The 22,341-nt window shown below is 44.0% G+C and overlaps 2 protein-coding genes across 3 annotated transcripts; one reads left to right on the top strand and one right to left on the bottom strand.

The window, feature by feature from the left end:
* Positions 1-1,439: 1,439 nt before the first annotated feature.
* On the top strand, positions 1,440-18,332 carry nop16 (NOP16 nucleolar protein homolog (yeast)). Its single transcript, XM_034606802.1, has 6 exons — positions 1,440-1,675; positions 2,872-2,980; positions 4,215-4,281; positions 4,571-4,677; positions 4,886-5,390; positions 18,322-18,332. Exons 1-5 carry the CDS (start codon positions 1,569-1,571, stop codon positions 5,027-5,029), a joined length of 534 nt encoding a protein of 177 aa, XP_034462693.1. The 5' UTR covers positions 1,440-1,568; the 3' UTR covers positions 5,030-5,390; positions 18,322-18,332.
* arl10 (ADP-ribosylation factor-like 10) lies at positions 6,547-22,000 on the bottom strand. 2 transcript variants are annotated; one of them, XR_004616060.1, is made up of 5 exons: positions 21,670-22,000; positions 17,243-17,426; positions 10,240-10,415; positions 7,510-8,067; positions 6,634-7,309 (listed from the first exon to the last, which is right to left on the bottom strand). XR_004616060.1 is itself a non-coding variant. In XM_034606800.1 (4 exons), exons 1-4 carry the CDS (start codon positions 21,805-21,807, stop codon positions 7,894-7,896), a joined length of 672 nt encoding a protein of 223 aa, XP_034462691.1. In that variant the 5' UTR covers positions 21,808-22,000; the 3' UTR covers positions 6,547-7,893. The 2 variants fall into 2 exon arrangements, 1 of the variants encoding a protein (XP_034462691.1); XM_034606800.1 differs by having other exon boundaries at positions 6,547-8,067.
* Between the last annotated feature and the right edge of the window lie 341 nt (positions 22,001-22,341).

Genomic DNA, 22,341 nt, shown 5'->3' on the forward strand with positions numbered 1-22,341 from the left:
ACTTTTATCTGTTTTAGATAATAAATAGTTAACGAGTATTTGTTATAACCTTGAACTATAATATCTTGATGCCAGTATTTAGATTTATAATTATCTTATTATTAATATGAAATAATAATAATAATGTGAAGTTAAAGCTGCAGCAGAGTTTAATCCATGTACTGTGACTTTAATATTCCATTGATTTCTCTATAATTGATTGATCAAGTGCTAATTATCTCTCTGATAAACATGTTCCCGTCTGCTTCATCTGAGTTTGGCGATGACGCAGGTTGAGAATATTTAAATCGATATGTTGTGAATCTGATTCCTCTGATGTGTTCATGTTCATATCAATCTGTTGGAAACAGGAAATCAATGGATGCTCGTGTCTCATCTTCCTCTGCACAGATCGATGAAGACTCCACTGGAGCATCAGAGCTGCGTTAGGAAGGATTGTCTCTGTTCTGTCATCATCACTGACGACAGCAGCTCAGAGGCTTGATGCAGATATCGATCAGTTTGTGGTCAACAAACTTCTGATCTAATCTGAGGGGACGTCCGGATCTTTTTACACAGAGTCCATGGTCCTGACATGGAGGGAAAGATAATTCACGTGAAAGCTGACAAATCATTCATAATGGTTTTATACTGGTTCTTTAAATGGGCCTGTTACTGGCTCCGCTTTTTCACAATCAGTTTGTTTTTCTGCTCTTTCTCTCCCACATCCTTCACACACACACAGATGTTCACCCTGAAAACATCTGTCTGCTGCTGCTGCTGCTGCTGCTGAACAGATGTTTGTTACCATGAAAACCAAAACACTTATAAAGAGGTGACAGGAATCATTGGCTGATCAACCTCTGCACGTGGATAACGTCTTTATATCCACTGCTATTTAAAAACAAAGATTAGAATCTATATCTTGATTCATGTTTGATTCTGAAGAAAATCCCAAACAGTCCAGAGGAACATCTGATGAAGTCTAAGAGAATCTGCAGAATTTAAGTATTTTATATTTCACTTATTTCCAGTTATTCTCTAGAGTTTTTCTGAATGAGTCAAAGTGAAGCTGGTGATGTTTTATTATTATTGTCAGTCTGACCCCTGGAGGACAGAAGCAGCAACTGCAGCTGTTTCAGAGTGAAGGTGAATAATTCAACAATATGTTTGTGTAACAAATACAAAGTAAAAAATAACAAGAATAAGATTTTATTTAGTTTTATTCATTACATTTATTCACTGATGGGTCTTAATGAAAATGAGCTAATATATTATATTTATATCATATGTTTGTAAATGTATGATTTTATTTATTTAATATGTGTTTACATATGTATTGTGTCATATATATATATATATATATATATATATATATATATATATATATATATACAGCGAATGACAAAATTAAAATGTAAAACAATAACAGAAAATGTAAGGGGAAAAGCGGAAGTGTCTGAGGTCACATGACCGGAAGTAAACCACGTGTTTCCTGCTGCAGCTTCACGTTGTTTCCTCAGCGTCAGAAAATCTAACCGAGAAAAACACAAACCGAGAAAAACCGAGAAACTCACAAAGACGCAAAGATGCCGAAAGCGAAGCAGGCGGGCAAGAGGAAGAAGTTCGACTACAACGCGAACCGGAAGAAGATGAAGAAGAAGTTCCTCAAGAAATGCAACCCGACCATAGACGAGTGAGTTAGCATGTTAGCTGCTGGCGGCTAACGCTGGGCATGCTGGGAGATGGTGACAAACACTGGTTTTACACATGTGGGTTAAACTCACGTGACCATTTCAACACCACAGCTGAGGGTTAACTTAACCATGTTACTGACCCGGGTTAACTTAACCATGTTACTGACCCGGGTTAACTTAACCATGTTACTGACCCGGGTTAACTTAACCATGTTACTGACCCGGGTTAACGTAACCATGTTACTGACCCGGGTTAACTTAACCATGTTACTGACCCGGGTTAACTTAACCATGTTACTGACCCGGGTTAACTTAACCATGTTACTGACCCGGGTTAACTTAACCATGTTACTGACCCGGGTTAACTTAACCATGTAACTGACCCGGGTTGACTTAACCATGTTACTGACCCGGGTTAACTTAACCATGTTACTGACCCGGGTTAACTTAACCATGTAACTGACCCGGGTTAACGTAACCATGTTACTGACCCTGGATAACTTAACCATGTTACTGACCCGGGATAACTTAACCATGTTACTGACCCGGGTTAACGTAACCATGTAACTGACCCGGGTTAACTTAACCATGTTACTGACCCGGGTTAACCTAGACCTGGGTTAACTGAAGTGTGACCTGCAGCAGACCCGGATTAACTCAGGTTTAATTTAATTATGCTACTAACTGCAAGTGTCACTAACCTGGGTTAACTTTAACATGTCACAGACCTGGTTTAACTTTAACTGACCTGGGTTAACTTAAATCTGGTAACCGGAACCTGCAGTAGACCCGGGTTAACTCAGGTTGAATTCAAACATGCTACAAACCCGATTTAACTGAAACTGTCACTAACCTGGGTTAAGTTAGACCTGCCTCAGACCCTGGTTAAGTTAGACCTGCCTCAGACCCTGGTTAAGTTAGACCTGCCTCAGACCCTGGTTAAGTTAGACCTGCCTCAGACCCTGGTTAAGTTAGACCTGCCTCAGACCCTGGTTAAGTTAGACCTGCCTCAGACCCTGGTTAAGTTAGACCTGCCTCAGACCCTGGTTAAGTTAGACCTGCCTCAGACCCTGGTTAATCCTCTTATTGGATAGTTAATATGTTATGTTGATATATTTCTCTAATGAAACACTTGATTCCCTCGTTAACCTTCCTCCTCCTCAGTGTCCTGTTCTTAACGCTGACGTTCTCTCAGTCGACAGATTCGAAACGCGTGGGACGATAAGAAGTCCGTGGTCAGGAACCTGCAGGACATGGGTCTGGCCTTCGATCCCAACCGAACGCTGCCCATTCAGAAGCCGAGCGTAAGTGACCGCTGGGTTCAGGACAACGAGAGGTTTCAGGAACCAGAGCTCATCTGAACGTGTGGAGAAGGATGAGATGTTCAGATTCTATAAAGGTTCAGTTTAAATCACAGGTCATTAAAAGCTCCAGGAACTTATCAACACTGAGCACACCTTCATTTTACATTTTGATTGAGTTATTTAAAGAAAGTTATTATATTATTTCATTGAAGGTGTAGATGAATTGATATTTAACTAAAGTCCACGTGTGGGATCAAACTGGGGACATTGCAGTTAGATTATTTTTAGATTTAATTCTGTTTTTTGTTTTCAAACAAAGAGAAAATTATAAATCAGTTTTGAGAGCAGTATATTTGTGTTCATATTCTGTAGTTCTTGTTCGTACCTGCAGGGGGAAGCAGAGTGTCAATTATCAAACGGGACACCAGATGAAAACTTTAAAACAAACACACACACACACACACATATATTAAAAACAACACCAGAGTCTGAGGTGACGTTTAAAGTCATTTCAACTCGTTCATGTGTCCAGACACTAAAACAAAACCCTTTTCAACCAGTGGTCAATGGGAAATAACCAAAGAAGCAACGGTGAACTGTACTTCAAACCCACAATCTGTAAAGATAATGGTCTATAAAGTTTTACTGTCCAGTCGGACGTCATAGTTTCAGTTGCTCTTTCTCTCACGTGGAACCCGTTGTTGCTTTAGATTGAAGTCATTCTGTGGGAAACGTGGACTTTTTATCACTTTATTGATCAAAACTTATTTTTCCTAAATAGAAATAGAATAGCAAATGAAATTGTGAAAGAAAGAGGAGGCAGGGGCGCTACTGGTGTCCCTCAAACCGCTGGTGCTCATGGAATACATGTCAAAAACTAAAGTCATGAAGGGTCACTGGAAGGGGTTTGAAAAATGTAAAAGGCTTTTGTTTCAATAGGCTTGAAGAACTAAAATACACCAACAGGAATCTGCTTCTGCCTTCATCAGGGTGACCTGACACAGAGGGATTATTTATTATTTATTATTTGACCCGGCCTCTCTGGGCATTGCACAGTAAATATTCTCTTTTCTCATTCCCTCTTTTTCCTGCCGACACACAAATGATAACTCCTCTGTCGAGCGTCGGTGCTGGAATACAAAACCCACCTTTCCTACCTGTCACTTCACATGAAGCCAGAATCCGAACCCGCTGACGACCTCCACTGACCTTCATGATGTGTTTGTGTTTGCAGCTCCTCGGTCGAGACAGAGAGACGAAAGCTCCCGTCAACATCGTCACCAAACCCTACGTCCTCAACCGTAAGTTCTTTAGATACTACACAATCTGTAACAGGTGATCAGTTTGATCCACCTTCTTTCTTTTGTTTTTTTATTGCGCCACATCCTTTGGTTCATCCTCAGCTCTACTTACCAGTTGTGTCTGGAGGGGGCGCTGTTGCTCAGCGAAGGTTACATAGCGTTGCTTCAGAAGCAAGAAGGAAAATTACAAAGAAACCTTTTTGTCTCTGGGACGATTTGGTTTCAATCAGTCACATTGTATTTGTGTCGCCCGTGTTCACAAAGTCCTGATTTCTGTTGTGTTGAACAGAACTGGAGGAGCAGGCGAATCGTCCAGAGAAAAGTGTGAAGACGTTATCGTCCGACCTGATCGAGTACGTTCAGTACATGGTCCGAGAACACAAGGACGACTTCAAGGTGAGAGCACAGAGCTGCAGGGAGTCCTGCTGATAAAGTGTTTATACAGAGGTTTGAGTCACGTCTCCTCTTTTCTCTGAAGATTCAATGACTTTTATGAAATTCAAAGTAAAAAAAATATATGTAAAGTGGAATCAGTTCTCATTGATTGTCGAGCGCGTCACGTTCGTCAGCTTCATACCGACTGTTGGTTTGTTGGTCCCTGCAGGCGATGGCCAGAGACGAGAAGAACTACTACCAGGACACGCCCAAACAGATCAAGAGGAAGATCAACGAGTACAAGCGCTGCCACTCGCAGCACTACGACGCCTTCGTCCACTCGTTGGCGGCGCCACAGCCGATGGCCCAGTAGGGGGCGTGTCCACCCTGTTCTGGACTTGAAATCTTTCTCTGCATCAGGACGAGACGGAAATCAAACCGTGTCCGAGTGCGGACGGAACATTCGGACTGAGGCGGAATTCACACACGAGGACAGTGGGGGGGGAAAAAGACGTTTCTCTCTGGATCTGTTCCTTCCTGTGTTTTCAGTTTTTCTTCCTCTTTACAGGAACATTCTCTCAACTCTGTTCTGAATCTATTTTAATGTATCGTCAGCTGATTCCTTCTCCTTTTTATCAAACCGTTACAGGACCGGTTTCAGATGTTCAGGGCGAATCAGAGTTTGTACAGCAGCAGTGAATATTTGTGTTGAAAACTTCTCCAGATAAAAAACAGTTAAACCAGGTTTGTGTGAATGAATTCTGAACATCCCTGAATAACATAATGTGCTTTAGGGAATAAGAAAACTTATTCCACCCAAATATTAAACATCATTTTTACTAAATGAAAACATTGGATATTCCCTTTTTTTTTAAGTGTGTTTAAATACTTCACTCTGATGCCTTTTAATTAAAAATAGATGCTGAACCCAGAGGAGAAATCCACAGTAGTTTGAAAATGGTTTTGGTGTCGGAGCAAAGAAATCCCAGAATCGTTCTTTAAGATGTCGTCTGTAAAACAAAAAGCTTCAGCGTCTGGGGAGAAATCACGAAGGTCGATTTCCTCAGTGGTGGAGACGGAAGCAGAGGTGGACAGAGACGTTGGACAGATTGTGAAGAGAATCGTCCAGTCGAGGGTTTTAGAAAACCAGTCATCACCACAACGCTGTGTGAAGTAAATCCGATGTGTCTGGACTCCTCCGTGTGCAACAGGAACACACCCAAGCTGACGTGGTGATTATCAGTTAACTACAGAACTTTATCTTTACTGTCCGGTCGACTCAGATCGACCTGAGTCTGCTGCAGCGACCCTCTGACTTGTTAATCATTTCCAGCCTCGTTCCACTGAACAGAAAGTTCCTGCTCAGTCACTCGTTTGACCTGGAAACTTTATCAGGGAAGAATTTAAACACTGAGACGACTGAAGGTTCAGCTTGTGAGGCTCCGACCATTTCTGCTGTTCAAGACTCTGCCACTGGAAAACAGACGGAGCCAGGAAACATTAACTTAAAATGATTTTAAATGTGAAATCTCAGATTTTACTTAAAACTAGTCCATCAAATCGATTTTCATTCATTTGACATTCAAAGCAGGAACGTTCCTTCTAATCAATCATCTCTCGACCTCTCGGGTTTATTTTATGACTCCAGACTAAATAAGTTGAGCGTCAAACTCTATTTACTTATAACGACTATTTAAAGATGATCGGTGAGTAAATAAAGATGGAGGATGTGTCTCCACTTTCTCTCTCTGTAAAAAAACGAAGCCAAAACATCTCCCAGCATTCGGGCGCCACCATCTTGTGCTGATGACGTTATTCGGAGTCTGTGAAGTGAGTCGTGTTTTCATATCGCTGCGAATAGACAGAAAGCATTTTGAGAAATTGTTATATATAAGTTATTAAACGTCTACTTTATTTTTGTTTGTCCCATCTGCCACCAGGGGGCGATCAATCTTTATTTACAGTTTATGTTCTGAACTTTAAGTGAGTTCCATTTGGTTCTCAACATTATTCATGTGGACGTTCCACAGCTTCAGATGAAGACGACGAACTTCTGTCTTCAAGCTCCGAGTTTTCTTGGTCCCACGAACACGTCTCAGCTGAAACGAAAACTTCCTGATGGATAAACTGTCGAACTTTGCTCGACAGAACGAGGTCACACTCGGTTTTATCTCGATGTGAGCGTTGACGTGCTCCGTCAGCCGACATGTTGCAGATCCAGCCGGTTGTTTTCAGACTGACTCCTCTGGTCTCCGTGAGATTCTCACGTTGCAGATTATGGTAAGAAAACACAGAGACTTAATTTAATGGAAACTGCAGCTTCACGTTTAAAAGAGAACAACAGAAACATGCATGAATTCATATGCAACAGTTTCCTTTACATAACTGATCCACTGAAAACTCAGCTCCGTGTGAAAAGAACATTCCTGCAACACGACATCAAAAGGAATAAATGTTCCCGTTCATCACAGATTCACAAACATCTGAAGTAATCTGAGTCCAGTTTATCTGTACAAGAAGATTTACAAACCACTGATACATTGAGAGACGTGTGACTGGATTCTACGTTCTGCTCTGGGACAGAACTGTGGGGGAAACATTTAAAAACACATTGTGCTGTGAGAACATGTTACAGTCATGGAAGTGTTGAAACCTGACAAGCAAGAAACATATCAGGGAGTTAAATCCCCAAGATCTCAGAAAAGCCTCCGTGTAGAATCAGATGATTCACTGAGCTGCTGCGGCTTCGGGCCCCGGGGAACTCCAACCTGGCAACCCGAGCGGTTGCCTGTTCTGCTCTGCCGACGTCTCTGATCGCACACGACAAGCTTTCAGAAAACAGGAAACCAAGACAAATCTGCATATTCTGCATCTACAATCTTTTCTATAGAGGCTGAAATAAACCTGTTGACATTAAGACAAATTGAACATATGAGTCACCTACAGGAGAAGAAACGTGTGGTTCTGCGTCACAGGTCTGGGAATAAACCCTCGTCCTCCTCTTCCTCGGTGACGATGACGAGTCGGGAGAAAACGAGCTGACGCAGTTTGAGGAAAAGGAGGAGGAGTTTCATCTTCACCTCCTCTGCTTCTGAAACCTTCATTATTTCCTCCTCCTCTGCCTCAAAAAATAGAGCTTATATGAGGAGGAGGAGGAGGAGGATGTCCTGAAACCGTCCCTTTGCTTCCATCCCTCCATCTCCTCCTCTTCTGCTCTGCGGGGGGGGGGGGGCGAGATTAGACGAGCTGGAGCAGGAGGTCCTGGAAGGTGTCCAGGCCCCAGCAGGAGTTCCTCAGGGCTTCGTCTGAATCCAGCTGGGCGGCCAAGAGGAACAGCTTCCTGTCCTCGGTCACGGAGCCGAGAGACAAAGCTTCACGCAGCTCCGACACATCGATGGCATCGGGCTTATCCTGCGAGGAGCATGAAACCGGTTACACTCAGTTTGACGAGAAACAACATTTTACTGTATTTTATTAAGAATTTATACGTCTGCCAATTAAAAAAATCCATCTCTTGTACGAGTTTAACGTACAATGTTTTGTGTTAAATGTTAAGTGTTCGTAGAAAGGTTGTCGGTCATGCTCGACGTTCAAGTGAAGCCGTGAGAACGTCAACATGGACTTTAATAACGTTACTGTACGTGTCTAGAAGCTACGACAGTTTAGAGAAGTAACGTGAACATTTGCTTCAGATGTGAAGAAAAACTAAATCTGACTCAAATCACATGAATAAAAAACGTCCATGTTCTGAACCATATGAACAGTTATAGAAATCGTACAGAACTATAATTTGGGGGTAAAGATATTTATTCACCCTGAAATTGTTGTGATTTGACCATCAAGGAAAGATCTTGTCGACCAGTAGATAGAATTCACCTGATGACGCTGACATGACTGAAATCACCACTAACTCATAATTCACAATGTGCCAATAAGCACACGTCATGTTGTCACGCGCTGGATGTTCTGATCACGTGGAGACGCCCCCCCCCCCCCCCCCCCCCCCACACGCCTCCATCCTGCTCACGTCCGCCTCGTGTCCTCGCAGCACGTCGTCTCCAGCAGCTTCTGCTGAAACGTCCTTTGTGCTGTTTGAACGAGGCTGAGAACAAAGTGCTGCTGGGGGAGTTTCCCTCCTCCTGCCTGAGACGCTGTCTCTTTCATTTACCTGCATCATGTGAGCGGCACAACCACGGTTTGGGTTTTAGTTTTTATTAAAAATATTTGATATTGTAGATCCATGGATATCCAGACCTGTGGCGTTTACTCAGAGAAACATGAATCCTGGGGAAGACGTCACGCCAAACAAACCTCATTATCTGGTTTGAAGTTCTGTCCTTCACTGAGGTTTCTTCATTTCAGCTCATGGCTGCAACCGAGACTTGAGTCCGTTGATTTATTATTTTATACTTAAACCACTCAAGCAGAAGAATGCACAGGAGAAGAGCCTCAACACAAACTACTGAACAAACTGAGTCTGGTTCCGCTGCAGTTTGGAACATTTGACTAAACCTGTTGAGCAGGTTTGGTAAAAATTAACAAATGTTGCATGTAAAGAAAAGTTTAAAAGTAGATAATTATGATCTTTTAATGACTGTGAACCATGTTCTCACTATATGTTCTCACTATATGTTCTTCCTATATGTTGTAACTATATGTTCTTCCTATATGTTGTAACTATATGTTCTTACTATATGTTCTTCCTATATATCAACATTTACGTGCAGCTAAAACAATGTCTGACAAGTATTCGTTGTTCAAATAGACGTCGACCTCTATGCCTGTAAATCCCAGAGCGTGCTCACAGTAAAATATGTTATAGTTTCTGAGCTCGGCAGCGAAACCTGAAAAATAACCAAGGTTTAAAAATGCACACAGCTCTTTCATCTCTATGGGATTCGTCCTCCTCATTATTTTTCGAGATGAAAGAAGAGAAGTTCACTTGGTTCCTGTGGAGGAATTTAGATGTTTTAACCATCGTAAAGAACACGCTGCACCTGCTTCTGCACCTTCTGGGAACTGAAGCTCTTGTTTAGCTCAAACCGAGGCGACCTCATCGTTCACTCCTTGTCGTAAAGCGACCCTCAGGTCTGAGATCAGAGCTGCAGCGTCCGACAGAACAAGGGACAAAGGCTCCTGCTTCCTTCGTAGGTTCATGTTTAATTCTGAGGAAATGATGGATCGTCTCCGCTGAATAAATAAAGAGGGAACGACTCGTACCTGCTGTCGCCAACGCATCATCTCTTAGGTCATTTAAGCTAATTCAACATTATGTTCAGTGTCGGTACGAGCAGCGTGGCTTCTGTTCCCTTCTCACCAGGTTCATCTCCTCTACGTCAGATGACCTGATCTACAGTATCTCTCAGATTAGTTTTAGATATTCTATTCTATTGTTCAGCTCTTGGTTTCCATTCATTCATTTCTGTCGGGTGTTAAAACTGCTTTTCTTTGCTATGACACTGAAACTCGGACTGATTGGTTTGTTTCACTGTGACGCTTTCATTCGTTTTCCGGACCCTGAATTGTTTGATGTCTGAACAGGAGGGAAATCAACGAGAATCTAAAACACAGGAAGTCCTTTACCTGTTTGTTTCCCAGGACGACCACGGGCAGCTGAGGCTCCACCTTCAGGAGGCGGTGCAGTTCAGCCTTCGCCAGTGGGAGGCGCTTCCGGTCGGACGAGTCAACCACGTACACCAGAACGTGAGTCCTCCTCAGGTATTCGGACCAGTACCGCCGCAGGTCCTCCCTGCCGCCAACTGCAGCAGAGAAACATTCGTCAGTTTGTGATTCTCCGTCGGTCTTTGATGTTCTTCTCTGAATGTTTTAAAGCTTCAGTACGATTCAATGACAGTTGTCCGCACTTCTTTAACTTGTGAACGTGATATTTCAGGAACGTAACGAGGAAACTTCCTCAAATTTGGCACAAAGTTTGACTTGGACTCGAGGACGAACTGATTTAAATTTGGAGGTTAAAGGTCAAAGTTTCACTGTGACCTCACACACATGTTTTTGATCCTAACTCAAGAATTCACACCTGTTGCTGAATACAAAACAATCTAATGAACACCAGAAATGTCACAGTGAACATCTCAACATTTTTTTCTTATCGTTCTATCTTTTACTTTAGTATTAAATGTAGAAATGTGTTGAATCTCTTTTAATCCAAATGGTCTGATCCCGTAAAGTTTGTAGAAAATGATACAACTCAAACGATCATGAGGCGATAAGTGTTATTATGACACTGCACTGGTTTTAACTGGGGATCTGCATAATTGGATGAGGTTCCATCGACTAAGCAGCGAGTGTATTCAAGGATAAATATATAAGATGGACACAAACAAAGTGTTGCTGAGAGTTCGACCACAGACAAACAGACGCGACTGATCCAGTCTCTCGAGGACATTTCAGACGTTTCCTTTTCGTCCTTTGTGTTCCAGGAAGAGAAGATGCGAGAGGCGAGAGGCGAGAGGCGAGATGTGAGAGGCGAGATGTGAGAGGCGAGATGCGAGATGCGAGATGCGAGAGGTGAGATGTGAGAGGTGAGAGGTGAGAGGTGACAGGTGAGATGTGAGAGGTGAGAGGTGAGAGGTGAGAGGTGACAGGTGAGATGTGAGATGTGAGATGTGAGAGGTGACAGGTGAGATGTGAGATGTGAGATGTGAGAGGTGAGATGTGAGAGGTGAGAGGTGAGATGTGAGATGTGGTCGTTTTCTCTACTGATCTGTGAACTGACGTCGACTGAGTCACTTCACTGATTGACTTTGACAGGAAGTGGTCAGAGTTTTGCTTCAGTCTCAAAAAACTGTCACATCCACATGACAGATGTGCAGAGGAAGTGACCTTCAGCTGGGACGACCGGCGGCCACACGAGGCGCCGTGTGAGGAGCGGCTCTCACTTCAGCACAGACTTAATGGAGATTGTTGCTAGGTAACTGGGCGGTGATGTACCTGCGGCTGATGAGATGTGGCAGCAGCAAGTACCTGTTACCGTGATGTGGCACAGAGGGCTGAGCGGTACGAGCAGTCAGATCCCAGCAGGACACTCGTCCTGTAGAGCAGCAGACTTATTAAATACACAACACACACAACAGACGCTCAGTCATATGTGTGTGAGTGTGTTTCTACTCTACTCGAAGTCAGTTGTACTGGTGTCATGACGTCGAGGGTGAAGGAGATGTACTTGTTTGTTTGTCAGGAGGAAACTTTAGAGCAATGAGACATGGGTCAGAAATTGTTAAATTTGGGTCAGATCCAAAAATGTATTTCATTTATTACTTTCTTTAACATTGTGAGATGTTTTGGGACATTTTACAGATTTCTCTGAAAATATTTCTTGGATCTTGATGAAACTCTGATTTCTGAGTGAGACTTTGTGCAGCTTGACTGAGTTTAACTGTTGGACCTTCGTGGAGAAATGAGCTCTACTGAGTGATGCTCTACTGAGTGATGCTCTACAGAGTGATGCTCTACTGAGTGATGCTCCACTGAGTGATGCTCTACAGAGTGATGCTCTACTGAGTGATGCTCTACAGAGTGATGCTCTACAGAGTGATGCTCTACAGAGTGATGCTCTACAGAGTGATGCTCTACTGAGTGAGGCTCTACTGAGTGATGCTCTACTGAGTGAGGCTCTACAGAGTGATGCTCTACTGAGTGATGCTCTACAGAGTGATGCTCTACAGAGTGATGCTCTACAGAGTGATGCTCTACTGAGTGAGGCTCTACTGAGTGATGCTCTACTGAATGATGCTCTACAGAGTGAGGCTCTACAGAGTGATGCTCTACTGAATGATGCTCTACTGAGTGATGCTCTACTGAGTGAGGCTCTACTGAGTGATGCTCTACTGAATGATGCTCTACTGAGTGATGCTCTACAGAGTGAGGCTCTACAGAGTGATGCTCTACAGAGTGATGCTCTACAGAGTGATGCTCCACTGAGTGAGGCTCTACTGAGTGATGCTCTACAGAGTGATGCTCCACTGAGTGATGCTCTACAGAGTGATGCTCTACTGAGTGAGGCTCTACAGAGTGATGCTCTACAGAGTGATGCTCTACAGAGTGATGCTCTACAGAGTGATGCTCTACTGAGTGAGGCTCTACAGAGTGATGCTCTACTGAGTGATGCTCTACTGAATGATGCTCTACAGAGTGATGCTCTACAGAGTGATGCTCTACTGAGTGAGGCTCTACTGAGTGAGGCTCTACAGAGTGATGCTCTACTGAGTGATGCTCTACTGAATGATGCTCTACAGAGTGATGCTCTACTGAGTGATGCTCCACTGAGTGAGGCTCTACTGAGTGATGCTCTACTGAATGATGCTCTACAGAGTGAGGCTCTACAGAGTGATGCTCTACTGAATGATGCTCTACTGAGTGATGCTCTACTGAGTGAGGCTCTACTGAGTGATGCTCTACTGAATGATGCTCTACTGAGTGATGCTCTACAGAGTGAGGCTCTACAGAGTGATGCTCTACTGAGTGATGCTCTACTGATTGATGCTCTACTGATTGATGCTCTACAGAGTGATGCTCTACTGAGTGATGCTCTACTGAATGATGCTCTACTGAATGATGCTCTACAGAGTGATGCTCTACAGAGTGATGCTCTACTGAGTGATGCTCCACTGAGTGATGCTCCACTGAGTGATGCTCTACAGAGTGATGCTCTACTGAATGATGCTCTACAGAGTGATGCTCTACTGAATGATGCTCTACTGAGTGATGCTCCACTGAGTGATGCTCTACTGAGTGATGCTCTACAGAGTGATGCTCCACTGAGTGATGCTCCACTGAGTGATGCTCTACTGAATGATGCTCTACAGAGTGATGCTCTACTGAGTGATGCTCTACTGATTGATGCTCTACTGAGTGATGCTCTACTGATTGATGCTCCCTTGAGTGATGCTCTACTGAATGATGCTCCCTTGAGTGATGCTCTACTGAATGATGCTCTACAAAGTGATGCTATACTGAGTGATGCTCTACTGAGTGATGCTCTACTGAGTGATGCTCTACAAAGTGATGCTCTACAGAGTGATGCTCTACAGAGTGATGCTCTACTGAGTGATGCTCTACTGAGTGATGCTCTACAAAGTGATGCTCTACTGAGTGATGCTCTACAGAGTGATGCTCTACTGAGTGATGCTCTACTGAGTGATGGTCCACTGAGTGATGCTCTACAGAGTGATGCTCTACTGAGTGATGCTCTACAGAGTGATGCTCTACTGAGTGATGGTCCACTTAGTGATGCTCTACAGAGTGATGCTCTTTCTGAGTGATGCTCCACTGAGTGATGCTCTACTGAGTGATGCTCTACTGAGTGATGCTCCACTGTGTGATGCTCCACTGAGTGATGCTCCACTGAGTGATGCTCCACTGAGTGATGCTCTACTGAGTGATGCTCTACTGAGTGATGGTCCACTGAGTGATGCTCTACAGAGTGATGCTCTACTGAGTGATGCTCCACTGAGTGATGCTCCACTGAGTGATGCTCCACTGAGTGATGCTCCACTGAGTGATGCTCTACTGAGTGATGCTCCACTGAGTGATGCTCTACTGAGTGATGCTCTACTGAGTGATGCTCCACTGTGTGATGCTCTACTGAGTGATGCTCCACTGTGTGATGCTCTACTGAATGATGCTCTACTGAGTGATGCTCCACTTTGTGATGCTCTACTGAGTGATGCTCTACTGAGTGATGCTCTACTGAGTGATGCTCCACTTTGTGATGCTCTACTGAGTGATGCTCCACTGTGTGATGCTCTACTGAATGATGCTCTACTGAGTGATGCTCCACTTTGTGATGCTCTACTGAGTGATGCTCTACTGAGTGATGCTCTACTGAGTGATGGTCCACTGTGTGATGCTCTACTGAGTGATGCTCTACTTAGTGATGCTCCACTTTGTGATGCTCTACTGAGCAGCCACACAAACCATAGCTGCTGGTTTTTATTGGGTTTTGTTGTCAAAGTTCAACTTCATTTGACTTTGACCCCAAAATCTGCTGAATCCACTGGTTTTCTGATGTGTAGTTAAAGTTCTTCACTGGTTTGTGTTTTCTGAGCAGGTTTCCATTGACAGGACCCGCGTGACGTCCCTGTGGCTGCTCACGCCGTCTCTTGAGCTGTGATTGGTGGACGGGGCTTCACCAGGTAAACTGAGGTGGACAGGTTCATCTTTCTCACTTTGAAGTTAAACTTAAAATCCAGATGTCCCAGTTTTCCAGCAGCACTTAAATGCAGCATTTTGTGTCTCCAGGTTGTGATGTGTGTGTCCTGTGTTCAAACTGCTCAGTGTTTGTGTGTCACACCCATTTGTAGATCTTATATTTCATGTGTTTGAGTCTGTTGAAGGATCCAATGATCCTCTCTGATCTAATCTGCATCTTCTCATGTGCAGTTCAAAGCTGGATTTCTCCTCCGGACTCGTCTGTGCATCAACGTCCCCGAGACAAAGACTCAAACGCTTCTGAAGTCTTCTGATCGAGAGGGGGGGGGGGGTGTTTTCCTCCCACTTTCCCACAGGAGGAAAAACAGATCTGGCTTCCTCAGATTTCTGTTTTCAGATCATGAATAAATCAGCAGCAGATCGTGACACTGCTGCTGCGGATTCATCCAGAGACTCATCCTGAGGCCGACTGCAGTTTAACGCCTCGACTGAACCAGAGGCAAAGGCAGTCATGTTATTTTTAGCTGCGGTTTGCAGATCATTTGGAGGATTTATAGTTTATTTGTAAAAATAAAACCGCAGCGATCTGCCTCTACTGTTTGATCTGAGTAAGATAAGATCTGGTGTCACTGTTGAAACCTTCACACTGACTCAGACACGATCTGGACCCTGAAGCAGAGCAGCCTTCAGGGAAGAGATGGAAGAAAACAACCGAAATCAACAACCAGGTGGAATCACAGACTTCACCTTCATGTTGGCAGCGAGATTCCGAACACAAGAGAAGACACAACGTTTAGTTTAAATTCCCGAGATGGCTGAACCGGCTCAGTTACAGAAATGTTAATTTGCATTGTCCCTGCGATTTTAAACTGAGTCAATAGGGGGCGTAACAACGCATTCGTACTGGCATCTTCAACGAAGTCTTTTCGGTTCTGCGACTTTTTGTGGGCAGAACTAATTTGAAAGTCAAGTCCAGCTTCCTGTGGCACTTAACAAACCAGAAGGAGCCAAAGCATAAACAAATGCTCAGGTCGTAACGAGCCCGACAGACAATCTGCGTCGAACCTGATTCCCGATTTCAGGCACATGCAGCGTAATAAATCACGTACATAGCCAACGTGACTGAACCTGAATATCATTCCAACATTTTTCTTTGAACCCTGAATGGGTCGTTCCACGTTCTAAATAATTTAAACGACCAGACGGAGAAGATGGATTTTAAAGACTCACTGAAAGTAGTTGAGCCCAGTTCTGTTTCTCTGTGCAGAAAATATAACTCAAAACAGAACTTTTACATTCACAAAAACCCTCATATGTCTCTTTTGAATCGAAGACTCCTCGGTGGACTGAGATTCTTCCAGTCGGGCGGTGGTGCAGTTACTTGTTATTATTCAACTTTGTGTCTCATCTGTGAGATCATTCTCTGAGAGGTGATGAGGAGTTCACTGTGGATCATCAGCAGATGTTCCCTGAGTTGGAAGTATGTGTGTTGCCTGTTAGAAAGAAACATCAGGAACAAACGTCTCCTGTTCAGTAAACACACAGATTACTGAACACGGCTGGTTTTACTGTACATACTGTACATACTGTACACACTGTACACACTGTACGTGCACTAATGTGTATCTGTAGCTAGTCTTACCGTCTGTAGTCAACATAGTAGGTTTATTTTATTGGAAAACCTCAGCAGACGAGATTGATTCATTTTGGTTTGGGGTCAGCGATGGGAGCGGCGGCTTTCGACCACGTTCTCCCACCGCAGCGTACGATTGGTCACAAGTGTATTAACATCACAGTCGGCACCAAAATATACAGTTTGGAGCCTTTTACAGTGATTTTCCAACAATCTGCACTTTCAAACTTATTCTGCAAGAGGTCTTCAAACCTTTTCAACAAACACACAACTGCATCATAGATCGTAAACAAAGCTGGACGACATGACGCGTCACCGAAATGAAGCCAAATCGTCTGGATCGCCCCCTGGTGGCTGGCTGCAGTGTAGATCATAAACCTGTTCACGTTAAAAAAATGTTGAATTTACATAGTTCTTATCTCACTGATGTTCGTTCAAGTGTTTCTGAACAGTTTGGTTTGAATTAGTTATTTTTCATGATTGACAGCTGAGACTGACTCCTGATTGGTCGAGCACATGTTTGGGCGGAACCTCGATACCACGGCTCAGATTCGACCTCCAAACGATGTCATCATCATAAGATGGCAGCGTTTGTATCTGAGATATTTTGGCTTCATTTCTAGCTAGTGGGAGGAAGTGGAGACGCGACCTCCATCTTTAAATATAAACTTTTCTGAACAGAGGCGTAAACGTTCCGTCCTTTCTGTCTTTAATCATATTCGATAAATCATACATGTCTCCTCGACTGCACTGTTGGATTGTGGGAGATAAAAGGGCTCTTACTCTCCAGGAAGTCCAGCCGACAGGCGGGGGCATTGAGGCTCATGAAGTTGAAGCCGCGGGTGGGCCGGCAGCGGCCTCTCTTAGCCGCCGGCGGCCCGGGGGTCAAACCCTGCAGCATGCTGCTCTTCCCAGCTCCGTCCAGACCGAGGACCAGGACCTGACGCTTCCCGCGCTCCTCCACCTCCTGCAGGCGGAGCAGAGATGACGGTCAGAAATGTCGAGGTGTGGCAAAAATTAAACACAGAATTTATTTTATTTAAAGGCACATGATATAACAGCGCCCCCTGCAGCCACACGTGTTGATTCATTCTGCTTGAACCTGCAACAAATCCACCAAACTCTGTTAAAGTTAAAGTTTCCTGCTGAATATTGGAGATAAACTCTGGTTTCTAATAACTTCAGTCTTTTTAACTGATCTCAGTTCAGCTTCACTCTTCAGCTGCAGCTGGTTGTGACAGTTGAAGCTGACTCTCAGTCAGTTCTTCTCACAGGAGATGGAACCCACTCACCAGAGAACAGACGTTCAGGGAGAGAAGGAGGAAACTTTCTCCTTGTTCACACTCACACATCAGACTCACTCTTATCAAGCTGATGATTAAAGGTCAAAACGTTGCACTGTGTCATTTACGAGACTGAGTCTCTGCTTCAGACCAAATGAGTCATTTTGAGATTTAACCTTCAGGCTCCGGGACACTGATGAGAAAACGGTTCTATTTATTCTGAACTAATGAATAATGAAGATCCTCATTTGTTGCAGTCTCTTCTGTACTGAAGCAATTGAGCAAGCAGCCAGAATCAGCTCCTTTGTTGTCACGCCTGCAGACTGGATCCTCCCCATGAATCACACTGAGCGTCGGACTGTTGGGACTTTGACCCTGAGACTGAGACACACTTCGTAATGTTCAGGAATACGAATCAGCGTCTGCAAACCTCTGGAGGTGAAACAGCACAGAGCAGCTAAATGAGAACTCTGCTCTTATTACTGTGGATTTGAGAGAATCTGCACAGACGGAGAAAACTTAATGTTTCACTGAGCCGACGAGTGTCTGTAGAAAGACTCTTTTTGAAAATGAAAGCAGGAAAGTGTCAATAAAAAGAGTCACAGCTCATCCACACCGACGTCGGCCCTCATCACCAAAAGCTCTGGAACCTCCTCGTCTTTCCAAGTTGACGTCTTCGTCTTCTACGTGTACGGCTCCTCTTCTTCATCCTGAGATGTCACTCAAACATTTTACCAGGCGGCTGGAGGGAAAAGTTCCAGAAAGTGTCCGGAGCACCTGACTCAGACATTTGTTCTCTCAAACAGAAGCTCCAGAACATGTGAGGAACATGTCTGTGCTTCAGTTCAGGTCTGAAAACAACTGACTGTCTGTTTGCAGCTGGATTCAAACCTCAGCTCTTGCTCTTCACCGGTGAGACGGCGGGAGGCCACAGTCCGTCTGAGACTCTGCACACGTCAGTCCTCCAAGTCACACGAGGTCGGTCTTTATTCACACCGCGTGCAGAGACGCGGGGCTACGGCTCCCTGGAGGTTATTTAGCAATTCATATCAGCCCTTTTAGAGCCCAGACAGATTTTGCTTCCCTATTAAAAATCTCTCACTTAACTCTGCTTTGCTGACACATGATTGAGTCTGAACGACGAGTTTCTCTTCATTATTTACAATCATAGCTTCAGAATCGACTCTAATTTGATTCCTCAGATGAAACTACAGCGGGGCGACGCTGTGATCGAGGCCGAACGAGCTCAGAGGATGAATGTGAGATGTTTGGGTGATGAATTCAATCTCGTCTGACACGTTTCTGTCAGTAATCAGCGACGGGTGGAGCTGAGTTAGCGCAGCAGCAGATACAGTGAACGTGGTCTCTGTGTATTTCAGGCTGATGCAGCCGCTGGGAGATAAAACTCTGACAGAGCTGAAGCTGCTGCAGAGGCCGAACTGCTTTGCCTTTATTATGGTGAGTAGCTTTATCAGACTTTGCAGAGTTTCTCTCTCTCCAGTCGTCTGATTGGAGGTTTCTGCCTCCAGGATCCCACCGGAGACGTGAATCTGAAACTTCTCCTCCCAGATTATTCTCTTTCAAATCAAACCTGAGCTCTGGTCTTTAATCAGATTTTACTCTGACTCCTGCCCGTTCACACATATCTCTCATAAGGAAACAGGGATGCTGTATTGATTCCTACAGTTTTCTTCAGCTCCACAGGGAGGGAGAGAAAAGTCGAGCTCAGCTGCCTCTGCACCGCTGGATCAGGGATTTAACGTCTTGCTCAAGGACTCTACGGCGAAGCAGATGCTCGGCAACACGAGGGTTCATCACACAGACGAGTTAAAACCAGCTCGACTGCAGAGATGAATAAGAGACGTATTTAATTCATGAGAATAAGAAGAGAAGGGAACTCGTGTCCTAGGAGTTTTTTGAGATTATTTTTCTCTCTTTGCTTCTTCTTCTTCTTCATTTAGTGAATTTCAATTCGTTTAAACAACGTTCAGAGCGTGAGCAGGAATCTTTAGCCATGGAAGTGGTGGTGGACCTCGATGCAGCGGCTCCACGACCACGACTGCACAGACTCTGACTCCACATGATGTCATCACAAGATACTTTGGCTTCATTTCTGGAGGAAGTGGAGACACGTCGTCCATCTTTATTCACAGATATGGATTCTGTGGTTTCTTGGTGAAATGGTAGAATAAACGTCACAGATGTTCGACTGGACATTGGACTCGTGGGTGTTGATCTTTTTCTCTGCGTAACATTATTTTCCTCGTGGCCGTCTGAGTTTGAGTTTAAGTTTAAGTTTAAGTTTCCTTTTGAGGAACTGTGACTCTGAAGCTGAACGTTCCGTCTCGTCAGGTGAATCTTCTGCTGTTTCACTGACTGATTTAAAAACTCCCTGAGAACAGAAACACGCTGTTAGTCCACGTCCTTGTCTTTCGGAGCTGAAGTCGTGATCACAGAACATCACGCTGCACGTTTGCTTCCTGTCGGGATCAAAACATTTACACTCCGACAACATTATCCTCCGCAGACACACCGAGATAAATCCGCCTGAGCCTGTTAGCGCCTGCCGCTGATTCAATCCAGGAAACCAGATTAGAGACGAGCAGATAGATTTCATTAAAGATCCGTCTGCAGGGATGAAGAATCGTTTTATTGAGTCTCTGGTTCTTTGTTCCTGTGAGACGACAACGTGGTGTCCCCCCCGACCTGCTGATGTCAGACTGAAACACACGCCTGTTCCCTTCAGACGCACCATCCTCATCTTTGTCTGATTCTTTCATCTGAAGCTCATGTGATGATGGATTATTTTATATGGAACATCAGAGATTCTCATGGTTTCACTAATAAACTGATAAACTTACAAAGAGCAGCAGCAAATCAGACGCACCGGACAACGCTCAGCATTTTGCTTTTGATTAATTGATCATCAACATAGTTGCAGATACATTTTCCATCAATGGACTGAACGTTTAATGGATCCTCTTAGTTCTGTCTGTCTGAAAGTGTGTTGACCTCTGACCTCTGACCTCTGCTGGATTCACTGAGCTCTGTCACGTCTTGTTCACGCCACACGATTCCTTCTCTACAAAATAAAGTTTCCATCAGCGGTCGACGACCATGTGTGAACTCGACCAGGACCCACATTCCAAATCTTCATCCTCAAACTCATCACTATCCTCCTCATCATCACGTTCACCTTATTCATCATCATCATCAACACTATATATATATCATCAGCTGCTAATGATGCATTCTCCTCTTGTTCTTCATCATCTTCATCTTCACAGTCACTTAGGAAGCAATGATTTATTCATCATCATCATCATCATCATCATCATCCTCATCACACCAATAATAAATGAGTTATTCATCAACAGCAGCAGCAGCAGCAGCAGTCTCCTCTTACTCTTCATCATCCTCATTATTTACATCTCTCTGATCAGTGTTACTCTTCATCATCACATCATTCACACATTAGTTATTCATCATTAACAACAGCAGCTGCTTTCTCCTCGTATTCTTCATCATCATCATAACTTCTTCATCTAATGAGTAATCAAAAACCATCTTCATCCCCTCCTCCGCCACTGTCAGTCATTTACCAAGAATCATCTTCATCACCTTAATCATCTTCATCAGCTCTTCAGAATCCTGCAGTCATTCATTCATTCATTCATTCATTCACGTGCAGTAACAGACAGCCCAAGTTTAAAATTAAAATAAAAAATATAAAATAAAACCTAAGTGATGGTTCTATAGTCAGACTATATAATATAATATAATATAATATATAATATAGTTATATTCTCTAACCTCAGTGATGGCTGTATAGTCCCTGTGATGAGACCATATCTTCCTCCTTTAGAAGTAGTTGATCATATAATAATATATGATAATATCATATATAGTATAGTTATGTTCTCTCACCTCAGTGATGGCTGTATAGTCCCTGTGAGGAGACCATATCTTCCTCCTGTAGAAGTAGTTGAGCGCGATGAAGAACGCGGACCCGAGCGCGGCCACGGCGGCGGTGAGGGCGATGGAGATGTTCCGGAGGAGAACCATGTGTGGAGGGGACGGAGCGGAGGCAGGTGCCCGGGCAGGGAGCAGGGTTACCGGGCAGCGGAGGGACGGTCTCACCGGCAGTACCTGGGTGTCGCAGCCGCTTCCTGGTGCCTCCGCTGCGGCTTCACCTGAGACCGAGTCCGCGTGTTGTTGTTCCACAGGAGAGGAGGCGTTCACTGCCGCTCGGAAACTCCAGCACCGCCGAGGAGACGCGGCTCGCGCCACCTCAGGGTCAACAACCGTGACCAATAATCGATTAACCGGTTGAGAGGAAAATTAGTCAGCGAGTCTTTAGATAATCGATTAATCACATTAGTCTTGTTTTCAACTTTAGTTCTTTCCAGGAAACCAGGTTACACAATGTAATCATTTTCTTTTCATTAACATTTTAAATGAAATATAAATATCGATCATCTTGTGCTTTTATTTTGTGTTTTTCACCATATTATTTATATTGTTTATGGACAATAGTCTATAATAATCAGAAATTCCATCCCATAGTAACAATGTATCAATAGTTACCATAGTTACCGT

This window comes from Hippoglossus hippoglossus, chromosome 14 (genome assembly GCF_009819705.1).
Source record: "Hippoglossus hippoglossus isolate fHipHip1 chromosome 14, fHipHip1.pri, whole genome shotgun sequence".
Classification (NCBI taxonomy): domain Eukaryota; kingdom Metazoa; phylum Chordata; class Actinopteri; order Pleuronectiformes; family Pleuronectidae; genus Hippoglossus; species Hippoglossus hippoglossus.

What these genes read in the sequence shown, in the direction of transcription:
- arl10 (XM_034606800.1), bottom strand. Translation starts at nt 21,807, where the DNA reads ATGGTTCTCCTCCGGAACATCTCCATCGCCCTCACCGCCGCCGTGGCC. An exon ending in ACTATACAGCCATCACTGAG is followed by an intron (nt 17,427 to 21,669) that starts GTGAGAGAACAT and finishes CTCCGCCTGCAG; the next exon opens with GAGGTGGAGGAGCGCGGGAA. An exon ending in TCGTCCTGGGAAACAAACAG is followed by an intron (nt 8,068 to 10,239) that starts GTAAAGGACTTC and finishes TGCTCCTCGCAG; the next exon opens with GATAAGCCCGATGCCATCGA.
- nop16 (XM_034606802.1), top strand. Translation starts at nt 1,569, where the DNA reads ATGCCGAAAGCGAAGCAGGCGGGCAAGAGGAAGAAGTTCGACTACAAC. An exon ending in TGCCCATTCAGAAGCCGAGC is followed by an intron (nt 2,981 to 4,214) that starts GTAAGTGACCGC and finishes TTGTGTTTGCAG; the next exon opens with CTCCTCGGTCGAGACAGAGA. An exon ending in CAAACCCTACGTCCTCAACC is followed by an intron (nt 4,282 to 4,570) that starts GTAAGTTCTTTA and finishes TGTGTTGAACAG; the next exon opens with AACTGGAGGAGCAGGCGAAT.